Source organism: Neomonachus schauinslandi, chromosome 1, assembly GCF_002201575.2.
Source record: "Neomonachus schauinslandi chromosome 1, ASM220157v2, whole genome shotgun sequence".
In the NCBI taxonomy this organism is placed as follows: domain Eukaryota; kingdom Metazoa; phylum Chordata; class Mammalia; order Carnivora; family Phocidae; genus Neomonachus; species Neomonachus schauinslandi.
Window position 1 is genome coordinate 197587245 of NC_058403.1, and position 27814 is coordinate 197615058.

At 43.7% G+C, this 27814-nt stretch overlaps 1 protein-coding gene and 1 long non-coding RNA gene across 6 annotated transcripts; one reads left to right on the plus strand and one right to left on the minus strand.

Moving 5' to 3' along the window:
- Positions 1-4970: 4970 nt before the first annotated feature.
- Positions 4971-20269, minus strand: LOC110577658. Its single transcript, XR_002480128.1, has 4 exons — positions 20228-20269; positions 19889-19930; positions 5946-6019; positions 4971-5095 (listed from the first exon to the last, which is right to left on the minus strand). It is a non-coding gene; the product is annotated as an uncharacterized LOC110577658 (long non-coding RNA).
- On the plus strand, positions 20111-27814 carry NME6 (NME/NM23 nucleoside diphosphate kinase 6). 5 transcript variants are annotated; one of them, XM_021687054.1, is made up of 6 exons: positions 20111-20263; positions 23155-23251; positions 24991-25093; positions 26268-26307; positions 26724-26884; positions 27161-27814. In XM_021687054.1, exons 2-6 carry the CDS (start codon positions 23162-23164, stop codon positions 27325-27327), a joined length of 561 nt encoding a protein of 186 aa, XP_021542729.1. In that variant the 5' UTR covers positions 20111-20263; positions 23155-23161; the 3' UTR covers positions 27328-27814. The 5 variants fall into 5 exon arrangements, with proteins under 5 accessions (XP_021542729.1, XP_021542728.1, XP_021542726.1 ...); XM_021687051.1 differs by lacking the exon at positions 20111-20263 and adding an exon at positions 20332-20373; XM_021687052.1 differs by lacking the exon at positions 20111-20263 and adding an exon at positions 20374-20429.

Genomic DNA, 27814 nt, shown 5'->3' on the forward strand with positions numbered 1-27814 from the left:
TTGGTAGTATTCACTAATGAAGAAGATACCTGGTCCTGAACTTTTCTTTATTAAGAGGTTTTTTATTACTGATTCAATCTTTTTACTTGGTACAGGTCTGTTGAGATTTCCTATTTCTTCTTGAGTCAGTGTGTTTCAGTACTTTGTCCATATTTCTTCTAATTTGTGTTTTTCTATATTTCTATATTATCTATAGATAATCTATATTTCATCTAGATTATCTAACTGTTGACCTAACAATAGTTCATAGTATTCCTTTATAATCATTTTTATTTCTGTAAGGTCAGTAGTAATGTCTCACCTTTCATCAAATTCATACTTTAATTTTATTGCATATTCTTTTTATGATACTCTGGATTTCTACTTAAATATTCAAGATTATTTTTAATTTTCTATATTTGATTTAAGGGTGAGTATGTTTCACATATCAAATATCTTTGACAAATAAAGATCTATAACAATAGGGATTTTTAAATATTTGCTACATAAGAATTCACTATAAGCAGTGTTTTTCCTTCTCAAACTTAGCTAAAGATTATCAAGTGAAATTTAGTTATAATTTATAATATGCCATAAAACAAAAATAATCATTTCAAAATATAATTTCTTTCAGATACAAAGGGCTTAACATAACTAAACTGTATGATGGACCATGTGTAAGTAAAGTCACTCTCATTTTTCATTTTTAGGAGCAAACCAGATATACTGATATGCTGTAGAGAGCTTTAAATGGTTTGTTATAAAAAATTTCAAACATAACATAAAACTAGATACAATATCATATCATATGCCTGTCATATCAATCCAACAAAGTATAAAGTGTTTGCCACATTTCCTTCCTTTATTATTCCTTTTTTTTTTTTTTTGCCTAAATATATTAACGCACGTCTTGGACATCATGTCATTTTACTAAGAAGTGTGGACATTTCCTTACATGCCCACAATGCTGTAATCACACCTAATTAGTACCCTGTCATCTTCTAATATGTACTTCATGTTCAAATTTTCCCGGCCATCTCAAAAATAATATCTTCTGGGGAAATAAAAGTATTTCAGCCTAATAATTCAGTAGTTAAGAACATCCAGTCCACCTTTCTGTTCCCTGCCATACCCAATTTCTGGGATTTTTTTTAAAAAGATTTTATTTATTTGAGAGAGGGAGAGAGAGCATGCACGAGCAGAGGGGAGGAGCAGAGGGAAAAGTAGACTCCCTGCGGAGCAGGGGACACTCGATCCCAGGACCCTGGGATCATGACCTAAGCCGAAGGCAGACACTTAACTGAGCCACCCAGGGCCCCCCCCCAATTTCTGGGATATTGACAAAAGACACTAACTGGAACATGAAAGGTTATTCAGAGAGTGAATGGACCAGGTCTTGCTTAGCTCTGGCCTAGATATTGTGTCTTTGACTTCAGGGTCATAGGGCCAAAGCAAGAACTCAGCTGATGCCATAAAGATCATTGTAGAGTTATGAAGCACAGAAACAAGACTGGGGAAAGTCATCTTGGAACAAAATATAAAAAGGTGGAAGGTAAAGCAGGTAAAAAAGACAATTATATACTTTTGTAATAATTTTATGACAATATCTTCTGACACAATCTCAACAAGTTGACAAGACTCAACTGATGTACAGACCAGCATACATATTACTCACTTGGGGAAGGTCTATAACCTGAAAGTTCTCTAGTTCTACTGGAGAGAAACATAAAGACTTTTAGGCATTTCCATGATTTGGGGTAACTCTAAAGAGACCTTACATTTCCTCTACCTCTGTCAGATGCCTTTGACCTGGGCTAATTCATAAAAAATCCTGCTGAATCCCCTTCTCTTATATCTGGACCATAGCCCTTTCCAAATAAACTTCTGGTCTTACATCTTTTTCAAATTTGTAACTTCAAAGAAATGCTTTTAATCTTAAGTATATCAATAAGATGGTGTCTGAAAGCTTTCTGCTGGCAGAATTTCTTTTTGCTCAGAGAAGTTGGTCTTTTGTTCCAATAAGACCTTCAGCTGATTGGATGAGGTCCACCCACACTGTGGCAGGTAATCCTGGATTAAATGTTAAATGTTTTTTTAATTGAGTTTATTTTAATTCTAATATAGTTTATACACAGTATTATATTAGTTTCAGGTGTACAATATAGTGATTCAACAATTCTATACATTACTCAGTGATCATCCTAAGCATACTCCTTAATTCCCATTAGCTATTTCACCCATCCCCCTCACTCACCTTCCCTGTGGTAACCATCAGTTTGTTCTCTATAGTTAAGAGTCTGTTTCTTGGGCACCTGGGTGGCTCAGTTGGTTAAGCGACTGCCTTCGGCTCAGGTCATGATCCCGGAGTCCCTGGATCGAGTCCCGCATCCGGCTCCCTGCTCGGCAGGGAGTCTGCTTCTCCCTCTGACCCTCCCCCCTCTCATGTGCTCTCTCTCTCATTCTCTCTCTCTCAAATAAATAAATAAAAAATCTTTAAAAAAAAAAAAAAAGAGTCTGTTTCTTGGGGGAAACAAGAAACAGGCACTGACTGTGCCTGGGTGGCTCAGTCAGTTAAGCATCTTCCTTTGGCTTAGGTCATGATCCCAGAGTCCCAGGATCAAGCCCCGCATCAGGCTCCCCACTCAGCAGGGAGTTTGCTTTTCCCTCTGGCCCTCCCCCCCTCTCATGCTCTCTCTCTCTCTCAAATAAATAAATAAAATCTTTTTTTTTAAAAAGAGTCTGTTTCTTGGTTTGTCTCTCTCTTTTTTTCCTTTGCTCATTTGTTTCGTTTCTTAAATTCCACAGATGAGTGAAATCATATGGTATGTGTCTTTCTCTGACTGACTTATTTTGCTTAACATAATACCCTCTAGTTCCATGTCATTGCAAATGGCAAGATTTCATTCATTTTTTTTTTAAGATTTTATTTATTTGACAAAGAGAGAGAGAGACAGTGGGAAAGGGAACACAAACAGGGGGAGTGGGAGAGGGAGAAGCAGGCTCCTGGCCGAGCAGGGAGCCCATTGTGGGGCTCCATTCCAGGACCCTGGGATCAAGACCTGAGCCAAAGGCAGATGCTTAACGACTGAGCCATCTAGGCGCTCCAAGATTTCATTTTTTTTATGGCTGAGTAATATTCCATTGTATATTTATATCACATCTTCTTTATCCATTCATCTATCAATGGACACTCAGGCTGCTTCCATAATTTGGCTATTGTAAATAATGCTGCTCTAAACAAAGAGGCCTGTGAATCCCTCTGAATTAGTGATTTTGTATTTTGGGGATAAATACCAGTAGTGCAAGTACTGGATCATATGGTAATTCTATTTTTTAACTCTTTGAGGAACCTCCATACTCTTTTCCATAGTGGTCGCACCAGTTTGCATTCCCACCAACAGGGAACAAGGGTTCCTATTTCTCTGCATCCTCACCAACACTTGTTTCTTGAGTTTTTTACTTTAGCCATTCTGACAGGTGTGAGTTGATATCTCCTTGTAGCTTTGATTTGCATTTCCTTGATAATGAGTGATGTTGAGCATCTTTCCATGTGTCTGTTGGCCATGTGATTAAATGCTGAATGTTAATCCCATGCAAAACACTTTCATAGAAATATTCAGAATAATGTTTGATCAAATATCTGGGCAGCATGGCCCAGCCAAGTTGACACATAAAATCAGTCATCACAAAGTCTGTCTGGTTGGAACACTGGTTGGAAGACAGCTGGCCTCCAGTGCAAAGCACCTACCTGCCCCAGGGACCACTACATGTGCAGGCAATGAACTTTTTATTTTATTCAAGTCTTTTCATGTTTGTCTATTTACTAAATGGCACTTGAGTCTGCCTAAGACAAAAATGAAGATACTATAATCATAAATCCCAGGGTGGGCTTAGCCACAAACTATTAACACTATTAAGGGGATTCTGAAATTGTGCTGGAGGCAAGATCAGTCCACAAAATCAATACGAGTTCTTTATAGCAGTAACACCCAATTAAAAAATAAAATAAAAAATAATACATCACTCAAAATAGAAACAAAAACTACGAAGTATCTGGAAATTAACTATAAAAGAATAAAAATGCTCAGGACTTCCAAAGAAAAAACTTTAAAACTCAAAAGGTATTTAAAATCATATGAATAACGGAGAGACCGTCCATGCTCCTAGATTATAACTTAAGTAATATGATTGTTAGTTTTTTCTAAACTATTCTAAAAATTCATTTCATTCCCAATCAATATTTCAGTTGGGTTGAAGATCTCCGATAAGTAAAGGACACTATGGTAAGTTAGTAGACAGCTGACAGAACTGGAGGATATTTGCCATTCCCCAAAACAACAATAAGCTAATATTGAGAATGTGTGTCTAAATAAGCAGCAAGAAAATATACAGCAAACCAACAGGAAAATAGGCAGAGGCTACGGTTTTATACAAGAAAGATAAAGACTAATTACCATAAGAAAGATGTTCAAAAGCTCGTGAATAACCAGACAGGTTCAAATTGAAACAAGATACCAATTTGCACTTGTTATATGAGTAAAAATCAGAAAGCTGGGTCATGTCTAATGCTGTACTCTTCATGACATGTGGTAAGAGTGAAGACTGTCCCAGCCACTCTTTTTTTTTAAAAAAAGATTTTACTTATTTATTAGAGAGACAGCAGGAGCAGAGGGAGAGGGAGAGGGAGAAGCAGATTCCCTGCTGAGCAGGGAGCCCGACACAGGGCTCGATCCCAGGACCCCGGGATCATGACCCGAGCCGAAGGCAGCTGCTTAACCGACTGAGCCACCCAGGCGCCCCTGTTACAGCCACTCTTGAGGAGCAATCGACCACTTCCTAGGCAAAGTAAGAAATTAAATACATGCATATCTAGCGGGCCAGCATTTCCAAACCTAGGAAATCACAAAGCAATTCTCTCATAGCTTTGTAAAGTGACATACATGTTTATTGCAGTGTTATTCATGGTGGCCGGTGGCCATTTTGAGGGCAGCCTGGGTGAGACTAGTCCAGAAATCAACTAGTAAACTGTGGAAGGTGTCTTCATAGAGGTCCATGCAGCTTTCAGAATAAAACAGATGTACATTTTGGCAGTGTGAGCAGATCTCACAATGGTGCACTGAGCAAAAAAGAGAATAATTCAAGTACCTCAATACCATTATGTAAACTAAAAATAACCACAAACAGCACATATTTTACGCAAACACATAAACAAAAAGAGACAGACTGAACTCATTAAAATGTTTGGCTGTAATGTGAGGAGAAAGGGAATAAGTGAATAAACGAATGAATGAATGAATGGTGGCCCCTCCCCATAGCCCTTTACCAGAGCACAGTGGAAACTGTTTTTGACAAGATCGAAAAGAAACTAACACTATCCTTGGTGGGAGGACCAACAGTTATCACTTACCGACTGCTAGCTGTGTACCTTGCCCTGTGTCCCAGGCTTTGCCCGTATCTCCTCCCCCATGTTTCTACAGCCCTCACCATGAGGCAGGTGTTGCTATTAGCTACATTTCATATTGAAAGATGGAGAGGTCTACAGAGGGATGTGACTTGCCCAAGGCCACAGAGCTAGGAACGGGCAGGGCTGAGTCTTGAACCCGGCTGGCCAGCCTCCAGACCCTGTTAATAGCACTTTCTATGCTGCCCATGACCAGATTCTGCTTCACCAATGTCACTGCCTCTATTCTCCACCTTTCTGCCCCCTGGCTCTCCTGGGGTTCAAAGACTCACAGAGTCATCTGCATCCTTAGCTCTCCTCTTCTCTTCCCATTTCCACTCTGTGCTCCTATTCTTCATTGACATTAGAATGTCTCCAGTCTGCCTTAATTCACAGAATAATGGTTTAGCCATTCCTCTTGCAGGACTGTGGGTGTAGTTATCAGTGTGGTAGTTTTTCTCTTAACTTTCCCAAATTGGATTTCTCTAAGCCGATACTTCCCTTGCAGGAAAACTCCTGAACTTACCATGAAGAATTATAGAACTTGCTGAATCCCCGACGATCAAGGGAAACAATGGTTGTCACTTCCAGTATCATCCCCTGTGGAAGAGAATGCTGATGCTGGAGGAAACCAATGGTTAGAGGATCAAACTCCTTGATATTTGCTTCTTCAATAAATGATTCTCAGTAGAAATTCTGGCTGACAAACATTTTTCTTGGTTAATCAGAATCTGTTAAAAATATCAACTATTCTGTGTTCACATCCCAAAACTACAGGACTTATGACATAGATTCCCTCTGTTCTCATACAGATTGTGAGCAAATGACCCCAGAAATCTAAACGATGGGATAGGTGCCTCAAGAGCAGCTATAGATACAACTCGAGGGCTCTGGTCATTATGGAGCTGAATATGTGTCATGTGAGCGACACGGATTTCAATACACCAGGATCTGGTTTGAAAATTTCAACCATACCATAAAAGAGAGACTTTTATCCAAAGAAAATGTATTGAGCACAATACTGCCTGGCCACAGTATGGTTTCTAAATACTATACAAGCACTAACTTACTTAAGCCTCACTACAAACTTAAGAAGTACATCCTTATTTTATAGACAAAGGAATGGAAGCTTAGAGAGTTGCACACAATTCCACACTGAGGATTCTACTAGAACAAACTGCATAGATCCTTATATAAAACATACAGTAATGGTCCTAGGGAAACACATATATACACATGTACACATTAAACTGAAAAAGATGAGGAAATACATGCTTGTGTTAATGTATGTTTATTTCTTAACATGCTCTAATGCTTTTCCGCTTTCCCAAAATTATAAGTTGCAGACTAATGGTATCACTTAGGACTAAGGACATTTACTCAACACAATCTAGAAGTTATAGTCATTTGCTCCAATTTCTTGTCACTTCTTAGGACACAGCATAAAAAGAATGAAAAGAATAGAATGAGATTCTTATCAGAAGTTCTGAAATGAACCCCAGGCAACATGCAGTAAGAATGAAAAGCCTCCCAAACTCAGAAATTCTGATGCAAAACTAGAATTAGGAACCATTTGACTCGATTATCTTCTTGAGGTCCCATGCAACAAGAGTCCTACAATTCTAAAGAGAAAATTGCTTATATCTGATGGCACTGGGTGGTTAGTGTAAACATGTCTTTTCCTCAGATATGAGAGACCAGACAATGTCTATAGAAATAAAAGAAGTGGACAGAGATTTAATATGAGGATGAAATTGTTTAAGATGCAAAGAGGGGGCGCCTGGGTGGCTCAGTCGTTAAGTGTCTGCTTTCGGCTCAGGTTATGACCCCAGGGTCCTGGGATAGAGCCCCACATCGGGCTCCCTGCTCAGCAGGAAGCCTGCTTCTCCCTCTCCCACTCCTCCTGCTTGTGTTCCCTCTCTCGCTGTGTCTCTGTCAAATAAATAAATAAAATCTTAAAAAAAAAAAAAAAGACGCAAAGAGGAGGGGCGCCTGAGTGACTCAGTCAGTTAAGCATCAAACTCTTGGTTTCAGCTCAGGTCATGATCTCAGGGTTGTGGGACCAAGCCCCGCATCACGCTCTGTGCTCAGTGTGGAGTCTGCTTCAGATTCTCTCTCCCTCTCTCTTCCTCTCTCTCAAATAAATAAATAAAATATTTTTTTTAAAAAAGAGGCAAAGAGGAGATGAGATTAAGGGACAAAGTAGAAACCTCGCCTGAACTCATGTTATTCATGGGCTTGAATCTGTTCCAACATGCCCCGCACACATGCATAAAATGACATCTGTATGATAATAACACCACAAAGGAGCAGGCGGATGGAGTTACATAGAAGTAAAGTTTTGTACAGTATTAAAATTAAGTTGGAATTAACATGAACTAAATTGTTATATGTTAAGATGTTAATTGTAATCCCCAAGGCAATCATTAAGGAAATAACTAAGAAATATAATAAAAGAGGGGCGCCTTGGTGGCTCAGTCAGTTGAGCATCCAACTCTTGATTTCAGCTCAGGTCATGATCTCAGGGTCATGGGATTAAGCCCCATGTTGGGCTCCATGCTGAGTGTGGATCCTGCTTGAGATTCTCTCCCTCTGCCCCTCCCACTCGCACATGCACACACACTCTCTCTCTCTCTCCCCAAATAAAAAAGTAAAAGAAATGACAGGGGAATTAAAACAGTACTCTGAAAAATATTTAACACACAAGAAAAGGCAACAACAGAGAAACAGAGGAACAAAAAAGACATAAGACAAATAGAAAACAAATTACAAAATTACAGAGGACAATTCTACCTTATCCACAGCTACATAAATGGATTGAACATTAAAACCAAAAGCAGAGATTGACAGAATGAATAAAAACATGATCCAATTAGATGCCAGCTACAAGAGACACATTTTGGATTCTAAGACACAAATAGGTTGCAAATAAAAGAATGAAAGAAGACTCATGCAAAACAGTAACAAAAAGAAACCTGACGTGGTTATACTAATATCAAACAAAGTAGAATTTATCCAAAAATTGTTACCAGAGACAGAGGATGTTTTATAATGATCAAAGAGTCAATCCAGCAAGAAGACATATAAACATTTTTGCAACTAAAAATAGAGCCCCGAAACACAAGAGGCAAATTAAAGAGATAAATAGGCAATTCCATAATAACAGCTGGAGGTTTCAACATTCCATTTTCAATCCTGGATAGAGGAACTAAGCAGAAGATCCAAAGTAAAAGAGAGTAATTATACCTATAATACAGACATCACAGACCTAACTAGACATCTATAGAACACTCCATCCAACAACAGCAGAATTACACATATTTCTCAAGTGCACATGAAATATTCTCCAGGATAAACCATATCCTGGACCATTAAAAATGTTCAATAAATTTGAAAGGATTGAAATCATACTAAATATATTCTCTAATCACAATGGACTAAAATTAGAAATCAATAGCAGAAGGAAATACCTAAGAAATACCTAACAAAACTATTGGCAAATACCTAACAAACCTAGGTACATACTTTCCTTCCAAGCCAGTACTCTCACTCCTAGGAATCTACTACTCTGAAGACACACCTCTATACAAAAATATATATGTGCAAGGTTATTCACTGCAGCATTGTTATTGCAAATAATTGAAAACAACCCAAATGGGGCGCCTGGGTGGCTCAGGAGTCAAGTGTCTGCCTTTGGCTCAGGTCAGGATCCCAGGGTCCTGGGATTGAGCCCCACATCAGGCTCCCTGCTCCTTGGGAAGCCTGCTTCTCCCTCTCCCACTCCCCCTGCTTGTATTCCCTCTTGCTGTGTCTCTCTCTGTCAAATAAATAAATAAAATCTTTAAAAAAAACCAAACCTAAATGTCTACGCATAGGGGAGTGGTTAAATACACTATGGTACGTCACACAATAAAGAACAATGCAGCTGTAAAAGAAAAGTAGAAGGTCTCTGTGAGCTGATATGGAGTGTTTTCCAGGGCATTCTGGAAGCGGAGAAAGCAAAATGCCAGAGAGTATCTACAGTATGCTACATTTGTGTAAGAAAGAAGAGGATAAGATAAACTACGCCTGTATCTGCTCATTTGTGCAAAGGGAATATAGACAGGGTAAACCAGAAACAAAAAAAGAATGGTTCCCTATAGGGAGTAGGTGGGGAAATGATGGAAAGAAATGGGGAAGGGGAACAAGATAGCAGGAATGAGGGGGGAGCAGCACTTCTCTGAGCATATCTTTTGGTACAGCTCCCTTGAAACCACAGTTATGTTTCACATACACAAACATAAACAATTAAAACCAACCAGGATGTGGGCGGACTTGAAATGGAATACAAACATTAAGGATTGCACTAGCTGTGTTTTAAATTGCATAACCACACTGAAGGGGGTAGGGAAGAAAATAACCAAGCTAAGTAACTTTATGGAACAGTATCTTGACTGGCTACTGTAAGGCTAAAGACAAGAACTCTACGTAAATGCTATAATCCAGTTGGTAATTGTTGAGGGAGAAGATGCTGGATTTTGTGGGGGACATAACAGATTTGATATGAGGATTACATTTTAAGGGCAGATGTGCTGCAGGCAATTGGGAGTGACTGGAGCTCCAAAGAACGTTAGGGAGAGCCATCCACCCTCGCCTAATAGATCACAAGTCTTTACTTCTGCATTAAGAAATGACTCCTCCGGACGCTCCATTCAAGACAATTAGAACTCTAATCCAAAGAGCAGTAGAAGAAAACTCATTTCTTCTTTTGTAACTTGCCTGGACATGTTTTCACTTATCAATTTGTAGAGTCGTATTTATTAGCCATTAGGTAAGGGACATTTATTTACTGTAGTTGCCAAGAAGCTATAATTGTTTACAATACAGTCTACAGTTCATTCTTGGTCTTTTATGGCATTTATTTACTTATTTAAGTGGCCTAGCCTTTCCTTTATGGCCTCTAGACCATATCTTGCTTGGGAAAGTCTCCTCACCACAAAGGATATAAAAATATTTTCCTAAATTTCATTCCAACATTTTCATCGTTATATTTCACTTTTACCCATTTAAAGCCAGGCAGAATTTATCATGTATGTGGTTGAAGTTAAAGTGTAGGTTTCCTTCCAGATGAATTCTCAACCTTATGAACATTACTCTTTCCCATGGAATACCATTGACTTTTATATATACATATACTTCACTATTTGATGAAAGTGGATTTATAAGAAATATATTTTGTAAGATAAGTCTATACCCAATCATTTTTCTTTTTAAAAATAATTTTGACTGTTTTTCAAACATTTATTCTTCTATACACAAGACCCTCATTCTGAAAGTTTTGTCTGTGACTGACATAATCCTATTCCAATGCCATAATTTTAATTATTGTAGTTTACATTTAATATCTAAGCACTATCTCATCACTCCCATTTCTTAAGGTTTTCTTGCCTGCTTTTTTCTGTCATCTTTAAAAATATTTTCTTAAATATTCCCCGATCTCATTTGTAATATTGATTTTAACTGCCAGCATGATGCTTGAAATGTTCTGTATCATGATCTGGGTGGTTACTCAGGTGTAGATATATTTAGATGTCGCATACTTAAGATTTGTTCACTTTGCGGGTGCCTGGGTGGCTCAGTTGGTTAAGCGACTGCCTTCGGCTCAGGTCATGATCCTGGAGTCCCGGGATGGAGTCCCTCATCGGGCTCCCTGCTCAGCAGGGAGTCTGCTTCTCCCTCTGACCCTCCCCCCTCTCGTGTGCTCTCTCTCTCTCATTCTCTCTCTCAAATAAATAAAATCTTAAAAAAAAAAAAAAGATTTGTTCACTTTGCTGTATGTGTAACCGCATAAAAATTTTAAAATAAACTTGTATTTTGATACTTTTTTTTCGTTTTGAGAAATCTCTGCTCTTAGTTTTAACTCTGCCTTTTTTAGTTTATTTTTTTTAACTTGTAGAGATGGATGGAGCTTAGATGATGGATTCTTCAACCTTCTTTTCTAATATATGTATTTTAGGTTTCAGCAGTATTCTTCAATTTAAAGCAAATTATACCTAAGGACAAGGTACATACAGAAGTCATGTAAGCTTAAGCAGGATGAAGCACCTCCTCAGTACTTTTTTTTTTTTTAAGATTTTATTTATTTATTTGAGAGAGAGAGAGAGAGAGAGAAACAGCATGAGAAGGGATAGGGTCAGAGGGAGAAGCAGGCTCCCCGCCGAGCCAGGAGCCCGATGTGGGACTCGATCCCAGGACTCCGGGATCATGACCTGAGCTGAAGGCAGTTGCTTAACCAACTGAGCCACCCAGGCGCCCTCCTCAGCACTGTTAGTAAATGTTTTCTATTACTACTGTTAGTATGCCTCTTTTGTATGCATAGGGACCCTGGTGGTGGGGAAGGGGTTGGGAATGGGACAAAGGGGAGGATTCTGGGATGCCATCTTTATTAGAGCATGGACTTCTTCTGTCCTCTCCATGGGAGATCTGTGCCTGTTTCTTCAAGTTTGGTTCATGTTGGAAGACTGAATTCTGGGATCCCATCTAGGTCAGGGTCTGGAATTTGGGGAAAGAGCTGGTTTCATATAGGTTCCTGTCTTTTGTTCAGCTGGGTTGTTAGCTTGTTTCTGGGCTTCTCCTGGAATCCCAATGATTGTGCTAGGGAAACTGGGGAATGGTAATGCTGGCTATGGCTTCTATCTCCTGGGTTACGGTGGTCATTGTATTGCCGAGGTTTCTTTTGCTGTGTCCTAGAGCAAGGGCTTTACTGAGCCATCCATCTGTGTCTGAGAGCTTTACCACTTACTAAGGACAGTTCTCTTCCATCATGGGTCCAGGATGACCTGCTGACTGAGGCTACAGTGTTGGGACATAGAAGTATGGTCACAGTGACTGGGACTTTCATTGCCCATCTTCTGAGATTTGAAGGCTTGTTCAGGCTTGCTGCTAGTCTACCACATCCTGTATTTAGGGGAGTTTTTCTGTTTTGTTTTTTTTTCCCCCCTGGTTTTCCAGGAGTCCTATTGTTTCATGTTCTGTGCCTGGTGGATTAATTTGCTGGCATTCATTCACTATGTCCTCTGGCCTATGCAGTTTGAGTTGCTGTGATTCCCCTTGTCTGTGGCTCATGGTAGGGTGAAGTACTGCCTTGTCATTTGTAGAGTCAGGGTTGGGGGTCTGGGGTTCCAGGATCCTGGAGGTTAGCAGTTTATGGGTGAGGGTTCAAAGGTTAGAATCCATAGGTCAGGAGTTAGGGATTAAGGGCGGGATTACAAGGTTAGAAGATAAATATCAGGGCCTCAGGATCTAGAAACCAGGTCTAAGGTTAAAGGGTTATAAGTTTAGGGACTAGGGCTTGGGTTAGGGTTAAAAAGTAGTGTCAGAGGAGTTAAGGTTAGAGTGGTGGTCAGGGACTGTGGTGGATTAGATGTTAGGGCTACGGCAAAGGCCTGAGGTTTAGGGCTTCAGTTTAAGGATCAAGGGTCAGAGTTACAAGGTCAGTGTCAGAAGAGAATGAGTCAGGGTCAGAAGATCTAGGTTTAGGTTACAAGTTAAGAGTTAGATCACTGCCAGTGGTGCAGTTAGGGGTCAGGATATAGAATTTAGAGTAAAAGGTTACGTACTAGGGTTGGAATTTGCTAGGGCTAGGGAAGCAGAGAGAGGGTAACTTCTCTTTTTTCCTTGCTGTGGGCAGATTGTCCAGGAAGATAGAAGGCTTCAGGTTCTATGGTTCCATAAGCCCCAACTCCCAGAGGATACATGTCAAGGTTTCACACTAACTACTCCACTGCACACCCGATTTGACCATGGCAACACTGGGCCCTGAGCTTCAAAGGATCAATAGTAGAGCGAGGCCAATCTCCCTCTCCTGCAGGCACTTCCCCATATCTGAAAGTCGGACTCTGGAGTCCTCTTCACTTCGCTCAGGGGAATCACCTTTCCTCCTCCAAAGCAACCTACACACACACACACACACGGAAGAAGCAAGTGGACCTGGAGGGCAGCTAGCCAGATTTTCCTCTCATTAATAAAGCCAGAAGAAAGGGTGGGCTAGAGTAACAAAGATAGGTACAGGTACTGAGGAAAAACAGAGAAGGGTAATGGGAAAGAGAATGCAGGGAGTGGGTGTGACTTTAGATCGTGAAATCTGGCCAGGCTCTCTAAGGAGGTGACTCAGTGCTGAGTGAATGGAACAATACTGGGTAGAAGAGCTTTCAGGCAGAGTGAGCAGCTCCTGTGGAGGCCCTGAAGTGGGAACAAGGTGGTGGAATGGTAGGAGTGAAAGGGAGAGTAGTTTGTGAGGAAGGAACAGAAGTCAGCATAGGCCAAGTCAGGTCGTGCATTAAGGGCCATGGTGAGGAGTTTGGCTTTTGTTCTTAGTAGAGCAGCAAAACACGGAAGTGCTTTAGGCAGGAGAGTGCTGTGACCTGCTTTATGCATTAAAAAGATCAATATGGGGGTGCCTGGCTGGCTGTCAGTGGAGTGTGCGACTCTTGATTTCTGGGTTGTGAGTTTGAGCCCCACAATGGGTGTAGATTACCTAAAAATATCTATTTATTTAAAAAAAATAAAAATTAAAAGATCAATCTGATGGCTGTATGAAAAACAAGCCACAGAAGGGATAGACAGTACATGAAGGGATGAGGCTGGCTTGGGCTAGGAGATGGCCAGAGGTGATCTGATTTAATGTACAGCTGAAGGTTAAGCGGACATGTTTGCTAAAGGATTGTTGAGGAGAGTCTGGCAAAAAATGAAACCAAGAACCATGCCTGAGTTTTTGGAAAACTGGATGGCTAACGGCAGGAGTGCAGCTCAGGGGATTGAAAGTTCTGTTTTATAATATTTATGGCAAAAGAAAAAATACACACTTCATCTAAAAAGCAAGTGTGAGGGTGTTTAAATATTTTTTTTAATGGAAAAGATGTTTCAGCAGTTGTGAGCAGAGATGGTGATTCAAAGTTAGAAACTTCTATCAGGATTTTTATTCTTAAAAGTAAATGCTCTGTTATGATCCACTTGGTTTGTGAATATTCATTAGCTAAACTTGACTAAACTAATCCTTGGGACTTAATCTCCTGATTAAACAGGCCAGTGACTAAACTGGATATGAAATGGGTTCCAAATATTTGTCTAGGATTCCCTTGCTCTTTTTGGCATTGTCTGCTAATATTCAGGGGTTTAAATACTGTTATACAGCCAATGCCCCCAAAACAACATTCAACTCATGTTGTCACCTCGGAAGGAAACTGAAACCCTCAGGGCTAACGTGGACCAGAGCTGAGTCTGATTAAAAGGGAGAAGGTCAGAGATTCTGAGAAGGGAAATAGCAGACCTGGCCTAACTGATGATGGGGCTTACAAAGGATACTGATAAGGCATTACTCATCCAGAAACAGCCTGACACATACACCTCACTGGAACTCTAGAGGTCTTCTGGAGAACCCATAAGCAAGTGAAGTTGATATTTTATAATCCATTCACTTGCCCCAGGGAAGAATACTGGCTCTTTGTTGGCTGCTAGCTGATGAGCAGTCTACCCACAGGAAACAAAAGCTACAATTTTCACACAATCTGTGGTTTTTCCTTCTTCCCTCTCTGCTCTTTCTTATACATAAATCGTTTTTTGCTGCTAGATTAAATCAATTATTGTTTTCCCTTATATACAAGTAGCTTTTCTTAAGTTTATGTATTTATTTAAGTAATCTCTACACTCAATGTGGGGCTTGAACTCACGACCCTGAGACCAAGAGTTGCTGCTTTTTCGACTAAGCCAGCCAAGCGTCCCTTTATAAATAAGTTTTTAAATTATTGACAGGGGAAGGATTGGTCTTTGACCTTGTCTTCTGTCTGCATTCTTTCCCATGGTCGGTTCTTCACTGACGTATTTCCGACTATCACCACTCTGATAACTCCCAAACCTAACTATCCAACCACCACCAAGCTAGTTCTGCTTGAATGTCCCACCATCACTCCAAACTCACATCCCAAATGAATTCATTTTCATCTTTAAGCCAACCTCTTAACCAATTCCCAAACACACAGGCTGAAACCAAAGAGTTATTTTCAACTCTATTAGAAAGGGAATGCTTCCTGGACTGATTCCTTGCATCCACGAGGATTTCCTCTATACACTCCTGAACTCTTAGCATAACTCTCCTCCCCCGGCTGAAGCTTCAGGGACAGAGAGCCAGGTTAAGTGTAGCTTTGCCCTTTTTTCCGTTCCTTATTTTGGAAGCCAGCTGCCCACAGGTTCTGCTGCTCTGTGTTGGAAGTTTCACAGGAATAGGCTCTGCCTTTTGGCAGATGTGGAGGGATGAATGAATGAAAACATTCCTTTTCAAAGGAATGTTAGGATCTCTTGTTTTGGCAGAGAACATAAAAGAGAGACCTGGTGAGGAATTTGGGAGTGAAATATCACATACATGTTGAGGCTATGATGGGACCAGCACTTGAGGCATTTCAGACACTTTTCAAGTTGGCCATGTGGAAATGCTGGCCACTTTGTTCACTGGCAAGAGTTTTTGTAACTCCGATTTTACGTACAGGCAGGGATGAATGAGTACCTTAGCGAAATGCCAGTCACGTGTCTCAGCAAAGGCACTGTCCTTACACAAGCACTACGGCTTAAGCATGTCAGGGTTAAGGTGTGAGCACTGACCTTGGCCTTAGCACAGACCCACTGCCTTCCCTTGTGGGGCATCTGCAAAGCCCAAGCAGCAGAGAAGACCTTGGTGAGCAGGCCCTGCTGAGGCACAGACTGGACTACAGGGAAGTCTTTCCCTATACACGCCTTTTAGATATTGGGGTAAAACAAGTATTTGGTCCTTTACTATGTTTTTTAGCTAGTTCGACAGGCCAGAGGCTTTAAAATGCAATTAAATTCCACACATGCTAAGGAACACAAGTGTGTAAGCTCCAAACTTTGTTAGTCCCAGTCCAGCAGAAAGCATGAAAAGGCTGTCCCAAATTCCATCCCTTATGTTCTGGAGCTACACTCAAAGCCAAAGGCTAAAACCAGAAGAATTCATGTGTTGTTTTCTTTTCTCCATGGTTTAAGGGTCACTCCCCACTTGCAAGTCTGTCTGTCATAACTCTGGCTAGGGTTTTACAGTTCTGAGATTTACAGTGCAGCTTCAATCTTAAAAAGATGGTAGGTTTTATTTATAACAACAAAAACAATGCCCTTATTATAAATAAAATATGTCATCTTCTCAGACTGAAGTAGAAAAACCACTCAATGCGGGGCGCCTGGGTGGCTCAGTCGTTAAGCGTCTGCCTTCAGCTCAGGTCATGATCCCAGGGTCCTGGGATCGAGCCCCGCATCGGGCTCCCTGCTCCGCGGGAAGCCTGTTTCTCCCTCTCCCCCTGCTTGTGATCCTGCTCTCACTGTGTCTCTCTCTGTCAAATAAATAAATAAAATCTTTAAAAAAAAAAAAAGGAAAACCACTCAATGCAATAACCACTCAATGCAACACAGAGGTTGACAAGATGAGAAAAGCCTGTGCCTGGAACACAGTCTTAAGGAATCACGTGTGTTCAGGAAGTCCAGGAAGAAATGCATAGCTTTAGAAACCTACTCCATCAGATTAGAAGCCGTACAAGAATGAAAACAAAGGAAAAGAGATTTTTTTTTTTTAAGATTTTATTTATTTATTTGACAGAGAGATAGACAGAAGAGCACAAGCAGAGGGAGTGGCAGAGGGAGAGGGAGAAGCAGGCTCTGCACTGAGCAGGGAACCCGATGCGGGACTCGATCCCAGGACCTTGAGATCATGACCTGAGCCGAAGGCAGACGCTTAACCATCTGAGCCACCCAGGTGCCCTAAAGAGAGATTTTCTTAAAAGAAAGTTGACATCTTGGAAAACAGCTAAGAGACAAATCTCCAGGGCATGGCCCTGGTTCCTTCCCCACTTTCTGTAGCCTAGCAAAGAGCTGGCTCCAAGGTCTTCCTTTTCTCCAACAATAAAAATGCCAGAAATTCAATGAGCCTTCTGGAAAGGAGTAGGGGAACACACGGGGAAAAAAATGCCAAAAGAGAAGTGTCTAAAAGAAATGCTACTCCCCATGTGACCCATCCAGAACCTGAAGACAGTATCTTGAGGAATGGCAGAGGTCTCAATTCTCACTGGGTCCCTGAAGCAACAAACTTTAGAAGCAAGAACATCAGCTTCAGGTTAAAAAAAAAAAAAAAAAAAACCTGCCAGAGTGATTCTCAACTGAAACTCATGGGGTAAAGGACCACCCTCCTGCCCTCCACACACAGGAGCCAAGTGTCCTGGGCCTGACCAACTCAACAGCAGATGGCAGTGGCCAACTGAGGGCTGCTCACAGTGGGGCTGGGTAAGCTAGGTCCTAAGAGCCCACTCTCAATGCAGCCTGGGGATGCCAGAAACAAAGGACCCAAAAGAGAAATGGTATTAAGAAATTTGAATATGCTGGATAAAAAAGAAAGGCATCTCAAAGACCTGGTTTGGGGCTGCCACTACTGTAAATTAACACTGTAAGAAGGTGGCATCATCTTAAATACCACTGGCTAAAGACAAGACTAGACACAGGTAGATGCCCCTCAGGATGTAATGAACACAGGTCATAATTAACCTCATAATGGGTGATTCTCCCAACTGAGTTTAGACTCACAAGTTAGGACACTCTGAATAACTGGTTAAGAACTACTTGAGTCCCGGGCACCTGGGTGGCTCAGTTGGTTAAGCGACTGCCTTCGGCTCAGGTCATGATCCTGGAGTCCCGGGATCGGGTCCCGCATCGGGCTCCCTGCTCAGCAGGGAGTCTGCTTCTCCCTCTGACCCTCACCCCTCTCATGCTCTCTCTCTCTCATTCTCTCTCTCAAATAAATAAATAAAATCTTTAAAAAAAAAAAAAAAAAAGAACTACTTGAGTCCCAGTGACATTGAATCAAGACTTTTCAGTCTATTCACCTTCCCTCACATACCACCGAGTATCAGAGTCTTTTGACAGGTTTCTAGGGACAAAATCTGCTACGAGCGAGGGGTGGTCCGCTTTTTAAATTCAGTGAATATGGGGCAATACTGCGATCATTTTGTAAGCCGTTAACAAGTTAGATTCTCTTTGTTGTTGCTGTTGCTTTAAAGCTTTTAAGAGACCAGGCATTGAACTCTGGCAGCACAGAATTAGAAGGCAGGCGAATTTGGTTCTCACTCTAAATTATGTTCTCCTTCAACTCTATCAGTATTAGGTAAGCTGATATTTGGTCTCCACCTGCCTGCCATTCCTCTATTTCTGTTGGTTCTGAGCCCAAGTTCAGAAAAAGGCTGTTATTTATTGAGTCTCCTCCTAAAACCACATCTGCCCTTACTTTCATTATGTAGGCTTGTTGCTGAGGATAGTCAAAGCAACTATAAAATATGGAACTAAAGCCTTCTCCAGTGTGTGTGTGTGTGTGTGTGTGTAAGACAGGTGAACTAATGACCATGGTCTAAAAATTGGCAAAGTCTCTTTAGTTCAAAGGTATATTAGTGAAGAGATAGGTAGAAAACGGGGTGCCTGGCTGGCTCAGCCAGTGGAGCATGCCACTCTTCATCTCATGGTTGTTAAGTTGGAGCCCCCTGTTGGGTATAGAGATTACTTAAAAATAAAATCTTAAAAAAAAAAAAAGGTAGAGGGCGCCTGGGTGGCTCAGTTGGTTGAGAGACTGCATTCGGCTCAGGTCATGATCCAGAGTCCTGGGATCGAGTCCCACATCGGGCTCCCAGCTCAGCAAGGAGCCTGCTTCTCCCTCTGGCCCTCTCCCCTCTCATGCTGTTTCTCTCTCTCTCTCTCAAATAAATAAATAAATAAATAAAGTCTTAAAAAAAAAAAAGGTAGAAAACAAAATTGGACCTGGTGTACTTGGAAAATAAAACTAAAACCTGATGTCTGGGCAGTATCACATGGTTAAGTTTACTCTCATCCTGTGAAGGCAGAAATGGACCTGTGCCTTCACCAGCCAGGCAGGACTGGACTTTGCCAAAGACACCTGGTGGAAACAAGCTCCCAGAAACACCGACCTGCCTTCCAACATTCCAGGAGTGCAACACCTGTGTACCTGGCACCAGAGTCAGTTAAAAATACATATATACTTACATTGATGACAGTTATGGCTTATTTTCACTGTGCGCAGTCAGTGACTCTTCCCAAGAAAAAAATTCACCACCCTTCTTCAACCTGCCACGCTGTCCCCGCTCCATACTCAGACTACACACCAAGAATACCCGCAGCTCTCATCTCACCCTGCACTGCTTCAACAGACTCCTGGGTAACCCACCGCACCCCAAATTTCTTAGCGACACGTTCAAGGCCCTTACGACTAGCTCCCCTCGCGGCCTACGGACACCTGGACCCCAGCCAAGAACCTTGGGTCATCACCCCCACATGAGCTGTGCTCCCTCGTGTCTCCGTGTCGCTCGCAGCTCGAGACTTTCAAGGGCGGCCTCGGCCCTCGCGATCGAGCGCACACGTCCTTCGGCCTCCACGTACCTCCGAAAAGTACTGGCCGCCAACCACGTACCAGGCACTAGCCTAGACAGAAAAGGAAGAGAGGACAGTCAGGCAAGGTCCGTCCCACCGCCGGACGGCCACCGCCCCCCGCGCAGGGCCGCCCGGGAACGCCGGCCTCCCTCCCGCCTGAGGGCGCCCGAGCCCCGGCTCGGAGCGGCTGCTCCCGCCCAAGACGGCTCTGTCCTCCCGTGCGGCCCGGGGTAAGCGCTGGGGAGAGACGAGGGCCGCCGGCAGGGCCGGCCCTCGGGCTGCAGGCCGCCTCGCCTCGCCTCGGCCGGGCCGCTCCCACTGCGCCGTCTCCCCGCGGGCCTCACACACCCAACCTCCGCGGCCTCCCACGTCCCCGGCCTCCCGGTAAGGACCCCCAGCAGGGCTGCCCGGCCGAACGCCCGAAGGACCCCGCTGGGGCCGCGCAGGGTAGCTATCGCGGTGCCTGCTGGCCGGCCTCCGCGGTGGAGGACCAGGTGAATCCAGAGCAGAACTCCGGCCGGGCGGGGGCCCGACCAGCCCTGAATCTGGGGTGCGCTTAGGTCCTGGTACGAGGGCCAGGAGTCGCGCGGCTGCAGGCCCGGAGAAATGAGGGGCAGCGAGGAGAGGGGTTGGTGTCAAGAAATGGGGCTGAGAGCCTGGGGGGTTGGGGAGCTGGGCCTCAGGTGTCGGGGTGGAGGGTAGGGGATGGGGAGCCGAGACAGAGTTGGGGGGTTCCAGGTCCCCGCGGAGCCTGGGGGGGGGGGCGGGGGTGGCTTGGTCACCGTCCTCCCGGAAGCAGAGGAATGGGCACCTCAGGTGTGGAGGCCAATACCCAGGCAACTTCTGAAATTTGGGGTTCTCTGATGGAGTAACTTTAAAGTTGAGCGAGTTTCTTGACCTGTCAGCATTTGTTTTAAACCAAGGGCCGGGGCGCCTGGGTGGCTCAGATGGTTAAGCGTCTGCCTTCGGCTCAAGTCATGATCCCAGGGTCCTGGGATCGAGCCCCGCATCGGGCTCCCTGCTCAGCGGGAAGCCTGCTTCTCCCTCTCCCACTCCCCCTGCTTGTGTTCCCTCTCTCGCTGTGGGTCTCTCTCTGTTAAATAAATAAATAAAATCTTAAAAAAAAAAAAAAACAAGGGCCAAGACAGTCATTACTTAGCTGGCATTAGGAAAGGAACCACATCCTTCCCTGGAGAGCCCCTGGCAGCTTGGCCTTGCAATAGCTGGATGAGGTTCATTCATTCATTCATTCATTCAACAAATACAGTTGAAGAGAAGGCTATGTACTAGGCATTCTGCTTAGGTACTGGGAATAAGATGATGAGCAAAACAGACCCCTGCTTTAATAGAGTTGATCTAACAGGTGAAGACGTAACTGAAGAAAATGTCCAAAAAGCTATATAATAGGGGAAGTGAGGTAAGATCTAGTAGGTGAATAGGAGGTAACCAGAGGAAGCACATTCTGGACTGTGGAAACATCTCTCGCAAAGCATTAAGGAGGGAAATGATATGATTAGATTTGCATTTTTAGTTCACTGGCTGCTGTGTGAACAGACTGTAGAGGCTGGCAGGAGTAGGAATTGAGAGGCCATGGAGGAGGCTGTTGCGGAAGTCCAGGGAAGGTTGATGATGAATCCTGGACTTGGGTGGTGGCCCTGGAGAAGGAGAGGATTGTATGGATTTGAGATATATTGCTTAGGTAAAATTGCCAGAACTTGGTGATTAACACAGATGTGGAGAGTGAGGGAAGGGAAGTGTCAAGGATATCTCTCCCTAGATTACGTTGAAGATTCCGTTTGCTTTTGGGTTACTCACGACGGGGATATTAGAGAGAGTGGTTTGGCTGATCTTGCACTAGTTAGGCTAGACTTAGTTTTGTGGTTTGAGTGGAGCATCCAGCTGAAAACTGTAGAAAGGACATGAGTAGGGGAGACCCTAGCACCGCCTTTAACATGATTGTCAGGCTACTCTCAGCCTAAGAGAAAGGAGAGTGTTGTCCAAACTGTCCCTGTGTGTGTTCATGAAAGCCTTCTCCATATTTCTTGGCAAATTTAGGAGCTCCACCAGGTAATCTTTTGAGACCTAGTTCTTAGTCCTGATCAGATGATCAATTTCTCACATCTGAATAGAATTTCACAGTTGAGGGGTGCCTGGGTGGCTCAGTCATTAAGCGTCTGCCTTCGGCTCAGGTCATGATCCCACGGTCCTGGGATGGAGCCCCACATCGGGCTCCCTGCTCTGCGGGAAACCTGCTTCTCCCTCTCCCACTCCCCTTGCTTGTGTTCCCTCTCTCACTGTGTCTCTGTCAAATAAATAAAATCTTTAAAAAAAAAAAAAAATTTCACAGTTGGGAGAGACCTCAAATTCTCTTAGTCCAGTTTAAAGATTTTTTATTTATTTATTTGAGAGAGAGAATGAGATAGAGAGAGCATGAGAGGGGGGAGGGTCAGAGGGAGAAGCAGACTCCCTGCTGAGCAGGGAGCCCGATGCGGGACTCGATCCCGGGACTCCAGGATCATGACCTGAGCCGAAGGCCATCGCTCAACCAACTGAGCCACCCAGGCACCCCTCTTAGTCCTGTTTAAAAAATACCTTTATGTTCCTTGTATCATTTCCACAATTATTTATTGAGCTCTTACACCATGCTAGACACTAGAAATACAAAGATGGACAGAATAAGACTGTATAGGTTCAGTTAGTCAATTAAATTGGACCTTTGTCCTAGGCACTGTTTCAGCTGCCAAAATGGTTACAACTGGTCCTTGCCCTTGGAGTTACATGTCCACAAGCCTTGTCATTGAGGATAGCCGAGTGTATTAAAGGATTTGATGTGGGAGATCCTGACCTATCTGTAAGATTAGATAAGAGATGGTACGTATCCAGCAGACTTCTTTGGGGTGTCCTGGCAACATCCCAATTCTTGTCCCTCCAATCTTCCAATTCTAGAACTGATGGGAGCACACTATGGCCTTATGAAAGGAAACAGTTATTGTACCTTTGTGGCCAGGCTGTTTAGCAGTGTAAATTATAAAATTTATAGATTCTAAATTTATAGACTCTAAAACACAAAGAAAAGTTAGGAAGTGAAGGGAATATTGGCAGAGACAGGTAGTGTTTAAACTTGAATTTCTCCTGAATAGGTAACTCCTTTGTATGTAACTGCCACAGGCTTTGGGAGTGAGATCGCTGTGGGTTTGCAAGGCTGCGTGGCTCTGGAGTAGGGTGGGTGGGGAGCACAGCACTGATAGGTCCCTAATCCAGCTTTCTGATGGCAGGAGTGAGATGACCTCAATCTTGCGGAGCCCTCAGGCTCTCCAGCTTACTCTGGCCCTGATCAAGCCTGATGCTGTTGCTCACCCCCTGATTCTGGAGGTAAGAAGGAATCCTAAGCCTCTTACTATAAGCCCTGGGCACTGCTTCTCTTTCTGGTGCCACAGGGCCACTTGTGAAGACTGACAGCACAGTCCTGTGCAAGATGCTGGGGAGGCAAAGCTAGGAGCCATGGGCTCTGACCCTAAAAAGACTAAAAATCTACTGGAGAATTGGGGCAGATTAAAAATATAAGGATCCGATACAATAAGAAGAACCAAACCTCAAGACAGTGTATGTATATTAGTTTTCTATTGCTGTGCAAAAAATTACCACAAACTTAGCAGCTTAAAACAACGTTTATGATCTCACAATTCTAGAATTTAGAGGTCCAGTAGGCTCAGGTAGGTTTTTCCTCAGGGTCTCACAAGGCCAAAGTCAAGGTATCAGCTGACCAAGTCCTTAGCTGGAGGGTCTGGGGGAAGAATCCACTTCCAAACTCATTCAGGTTGTTGGCAAAATTTGATTCCTATGGTTATAAGACTGAGGTCCTTGCTGGCCTTCAGGTGAGAACTGCTGTCAGTTTTTAGAGACCACACGTTCCTCGCCACATGGCTCACTTCATCTTCAAGATAGCAACAGTGTGTTTAGTGCTTCTCATGCTTTAAATCTGACTTCTCCTTTAGCCCCTGGCCAGATAAAACTCTGCTTTTAAAGAGCTCATATGATTAATTGGGCTTCTCTGGATAATCTCCCTTTTGATTAAAGCAAAGTCAACTGATGGGGCGCCTGGCTGGCTCAGTCAGTTGAGCGTCTGACTCTTGATTTCAGCTTAGGTCATGATCTCAGGGTCATGGGATCAAGCTGTGTGTTGGGCTCCACGCTCAGCAGGAAATCTTTTTGAGATTCTCTCTCTCTCTCTCTCCCTCTGCCCATCCCCTACACATGCTCTCACTCTCTAAAATAAATAAATAAACCTTAAAAAATAAAGCAAAGCCCACTGACAGTAACCTTAATTACACCTGCAGAATCCCTTTTGCCATGTAATGTAACAATCATATTGCTTCATATTCACAGTCCTGGAGAGAAGGGTGCAGAATCTTGTTGGAACTGGGGGAGGGTCGATAAGTACTAACTGAGCAGCTCTGCTAGGTAAGCTCACTGTGGTGCAGAGGAAGACCAGAGCATTCAGGCATGGTGGCCCGCAAATGTTGGGACCTGGCCAGGCTCGAAGGAAGGGTGGACTTCGGTTGGTGCACAGGAGGGCAGAAGTTCTACAAAGGGAGATACTGAGGCAGGAATGTGTGTGGTGGATCTGGGGGCCACAGGCAGGCTAGGATGATGGGACTAGAGAATTGGAAGAGGTGGAGGTCAAGGAAAGTACAGCCTTGAGCACTGGGCTAAAATAGTTGTACCTCATGCCATGAATAAGGTTCTGACCAGAGTGTGACATGTAAGTTACGATGTTTTTAATCTGTCAAGTGTGATGGTTTGGAGAGAGTGGGACAAACTCAAGGCAGGACCACTATCGAGATTTTTCGATGGTCTGAGGGTGGGTCATGTGGGCTTCAGCTCAAGGGGCTGGAGGAACGGAAGGGCAGAGATAGCACCCGAGGCTCATGCTCTGGCTGCGTGACGAAAGGTCTTTACCTCACCCCACCTTCCTGCTCTTCTGACCCAACAATGGGACAGGCTCTCAAGTCCTGGGCTCTGATGGGTCCTCATGGTTCTTTTGGTCATCCTGGGTCTCCTATTCACTCATATGGTCCCTTTGACCGATTTTTATCCCTGACGTTATCCAGGCTGTTCATCAGCAGATTCTGAGCAACAAGTTCCTTATTGTACGAATGAGAGAACTTCTGTGGAGAAAAGAAGAATGCCAGAAGTTTTACCAAGAGCATGAAGGTAGGATCAACAATCCTCTGAATGGGAGGCTTCTCCATCCCAAGACGTGTGCAAGAGAGATTTTAGCTGGGTGCACAATGGCAGGCTGTCTCTGACCTACCAACTGTCAAATTGCAGACATTCTTCTAAAGCCTTGCTTTATACACAAACTTTTCATGATTATCAGTCCTTTAAAAATATTTTCTAGGGCGCCTGGGTGGCTCAGTCGTTAAGCGTCTGCCTTCGGCTCAGGTCATGATCCCAGGGTCCTGGGATCGAGCCCCGCATCGGGCTCCCTGCTCGGCGGGAAGCCTGCTTCTCCCTCTCCCGCTCCCCCTGCTTGTGTTCCTGCTCTCGCTCTCTCTGTCAAATAAATAAATAAAATCTTAAAAAAAAAATAATAGTAAGTTTAAAAATATATATATATATATATATATATATTTTCTAGGGGGCGCCTGGGTAGCTCAGTTGAGTGTCTGACTGTTGATTTCGGTTCAGATCATGATCTCAGGGTCATGGGGTCAAGCCCTGCGCCAGCTCCCTGCTCGGTTCAGGGTCTGCTTGTCCCTCTCCCACTGCTCCTCCCCCCGCTTGTGCTCTCTCTCTCTCATTCAAATTAATTAAATCTATTAAAATATATATATTTCCTAGGAGGGTTCCACTTGGTAGTCCCGACCAGAAATTTAGTTTTATGTCCTGATATCAGTAGTTATTAGTGAATGTTTACTCTTTCAGACATCGTCCTAGTGCTCGTGGTTTCATTGAATTTTCTCTAGTGCCCTATGACATAGGTATTGTTAGATCCCCAGTACACAGATTAGGAACCTGAGTTAGGGAAGTTAATGACCTACCGGAAACTGCACAGGTTGTAAGTGGCAGAGCCTGGATTCAGACCCAGATATGTCAGACTCCAAGATCCTTCTCTAAAACAGTTTTTATTGGGGTGCTGGGTGGTGCAGTTGGTTGAGCTCAGGTCATGATTTCAGGGTTGTGGGATCAATCCCCACGTCAGGCTCCACGTTTAGCATGGAGCTCCCTCTGCCCCTCCCACCTGCACACTCTCTCGAAAGTGAATGAATACATCTTTTTAAAAAATAAAATTAAATAAAACAGAGTTTATTATTCCAAGTAAGGAGGCAGAAGTACAAAAAATTCTATTGGGCACCATGTCTTGATGGTTACTCTCTCTTTGCAGGGCGTTTTTTCTATCAGCGGCTGGTGGAGTTCATGGCCAGGTACTTCTAATTTTCATTTCGGCATCTTTAGCCACCAGGATTTACCCCCCCCTGCTCCCTAAATTTGTTGATTTCATTTGACACTCTTTAGAGTTGTAATCAGTGTTAAGTGTCTGAAGAAACATGGCTTGGGACCATGGCTAAGCCAACACCGACCTGGTAGCACCTGTCCCATGATGGTTATTGGTCCAGTGGCTATAGAAGAGTATCGTTGAATGCTACTTAGCAATTCTGCTGACCTCCATGGCCTTTTCTGTACACCCATAGTGGCCTTCCATCACCTGCAACTTGAAGCAGCATTGGTATTTAGCAGGGTAACTCTCAGGATGTAGTGTGCTTTTATTCGCGCCCTGCTTACAGTGTGCCCTCCTCGACCACACAGCCAGGTTCCTCACATGTGTTCCTTTTGTACACAGCGGGCCAATCCGAGCCTACATCCTCGCCCACAAGGATGCCATCCAGCTCTGGAGGACACTGATGGGACCCACCAGAGTGTTTCGAGCACGTCATGTGGCCCCAGATTCAATTCGTGGAAGTTTCGGCCTCACTGATACCCGCAACACAACCCATGGCTCTGGTGAGTCTGCCTCCCCTGTCCTCAGCCACAAATAAGGGAGGATAGTTGGTGGTTTGTGGTTAGGCCATATCGTGGAGTTGAGAGCCAGGTAACGCTGCCGTGAACTTTCCTCCCAATTGCATTTCTGGTCCTTTATGGCCATCTCAGCAGATGTGGCCCCAGGACTGAGGATCGGGCAGTACCAGAGGCTCAGGTTTCTAAATCTGATTATAACTGCCCCTTGCCTCCATCCTGCACTCCCTATGAGAACCCCTTCTTTCTTACCTCCCCTTACAGACTCTGTGGTTTCAGCCAGTAGAGAGATTGCAGCCTTCTTCCCTGACTTCAGTGAACAGCGCTGGTATGAGGAAGAGGAGCCCCTGTTGCGCTGTGGCCCTGTGCGCTACAGTCCAGAGGGAGGCATCCACTGTGCAGCCGGACCAGGAGGCCCAGAACCAGCCTGATGCAAGCCTGTTGGTCTGTGAAGACTGGTGGCATTGCCCAGCCTTTTCTCAGAGACCTCCTGGGACCAGGGATGCCTGGGGATCATGGCGCCATCTCTGCTGGGCACCACACCCACCTGAGGATCTAGCTCCTCACTGCCAGCTGCTCTAGAATCTAGTTCTCTATCTACCTCTTTTCCAGAATGTTCATGGGTGATTCGGATGAATAATGGCTCCTCTTTTCTCTGAGAACTATTCATCTTTTTCAAGGAATTTGCCTAATTGACTTGCCTGAAAAATTCAGTGACTCTCTAATAAGCACCATGTGGCCTGTCTTCCTCAGTAAAAGTCAGTGTTCTACTAAATCCTCAAGGCTAGCAGCACTACTCTAGGTGCTTTCTCTCTCTCCTTAAGTGAAGTAATTAAACCTGTCCCAGGAGTGCCTGGGTGGCTCAGTCGGTTAAGCATCGACTCTTGATTTCGGCTCAGGTCATGATTGGGTCGTGCC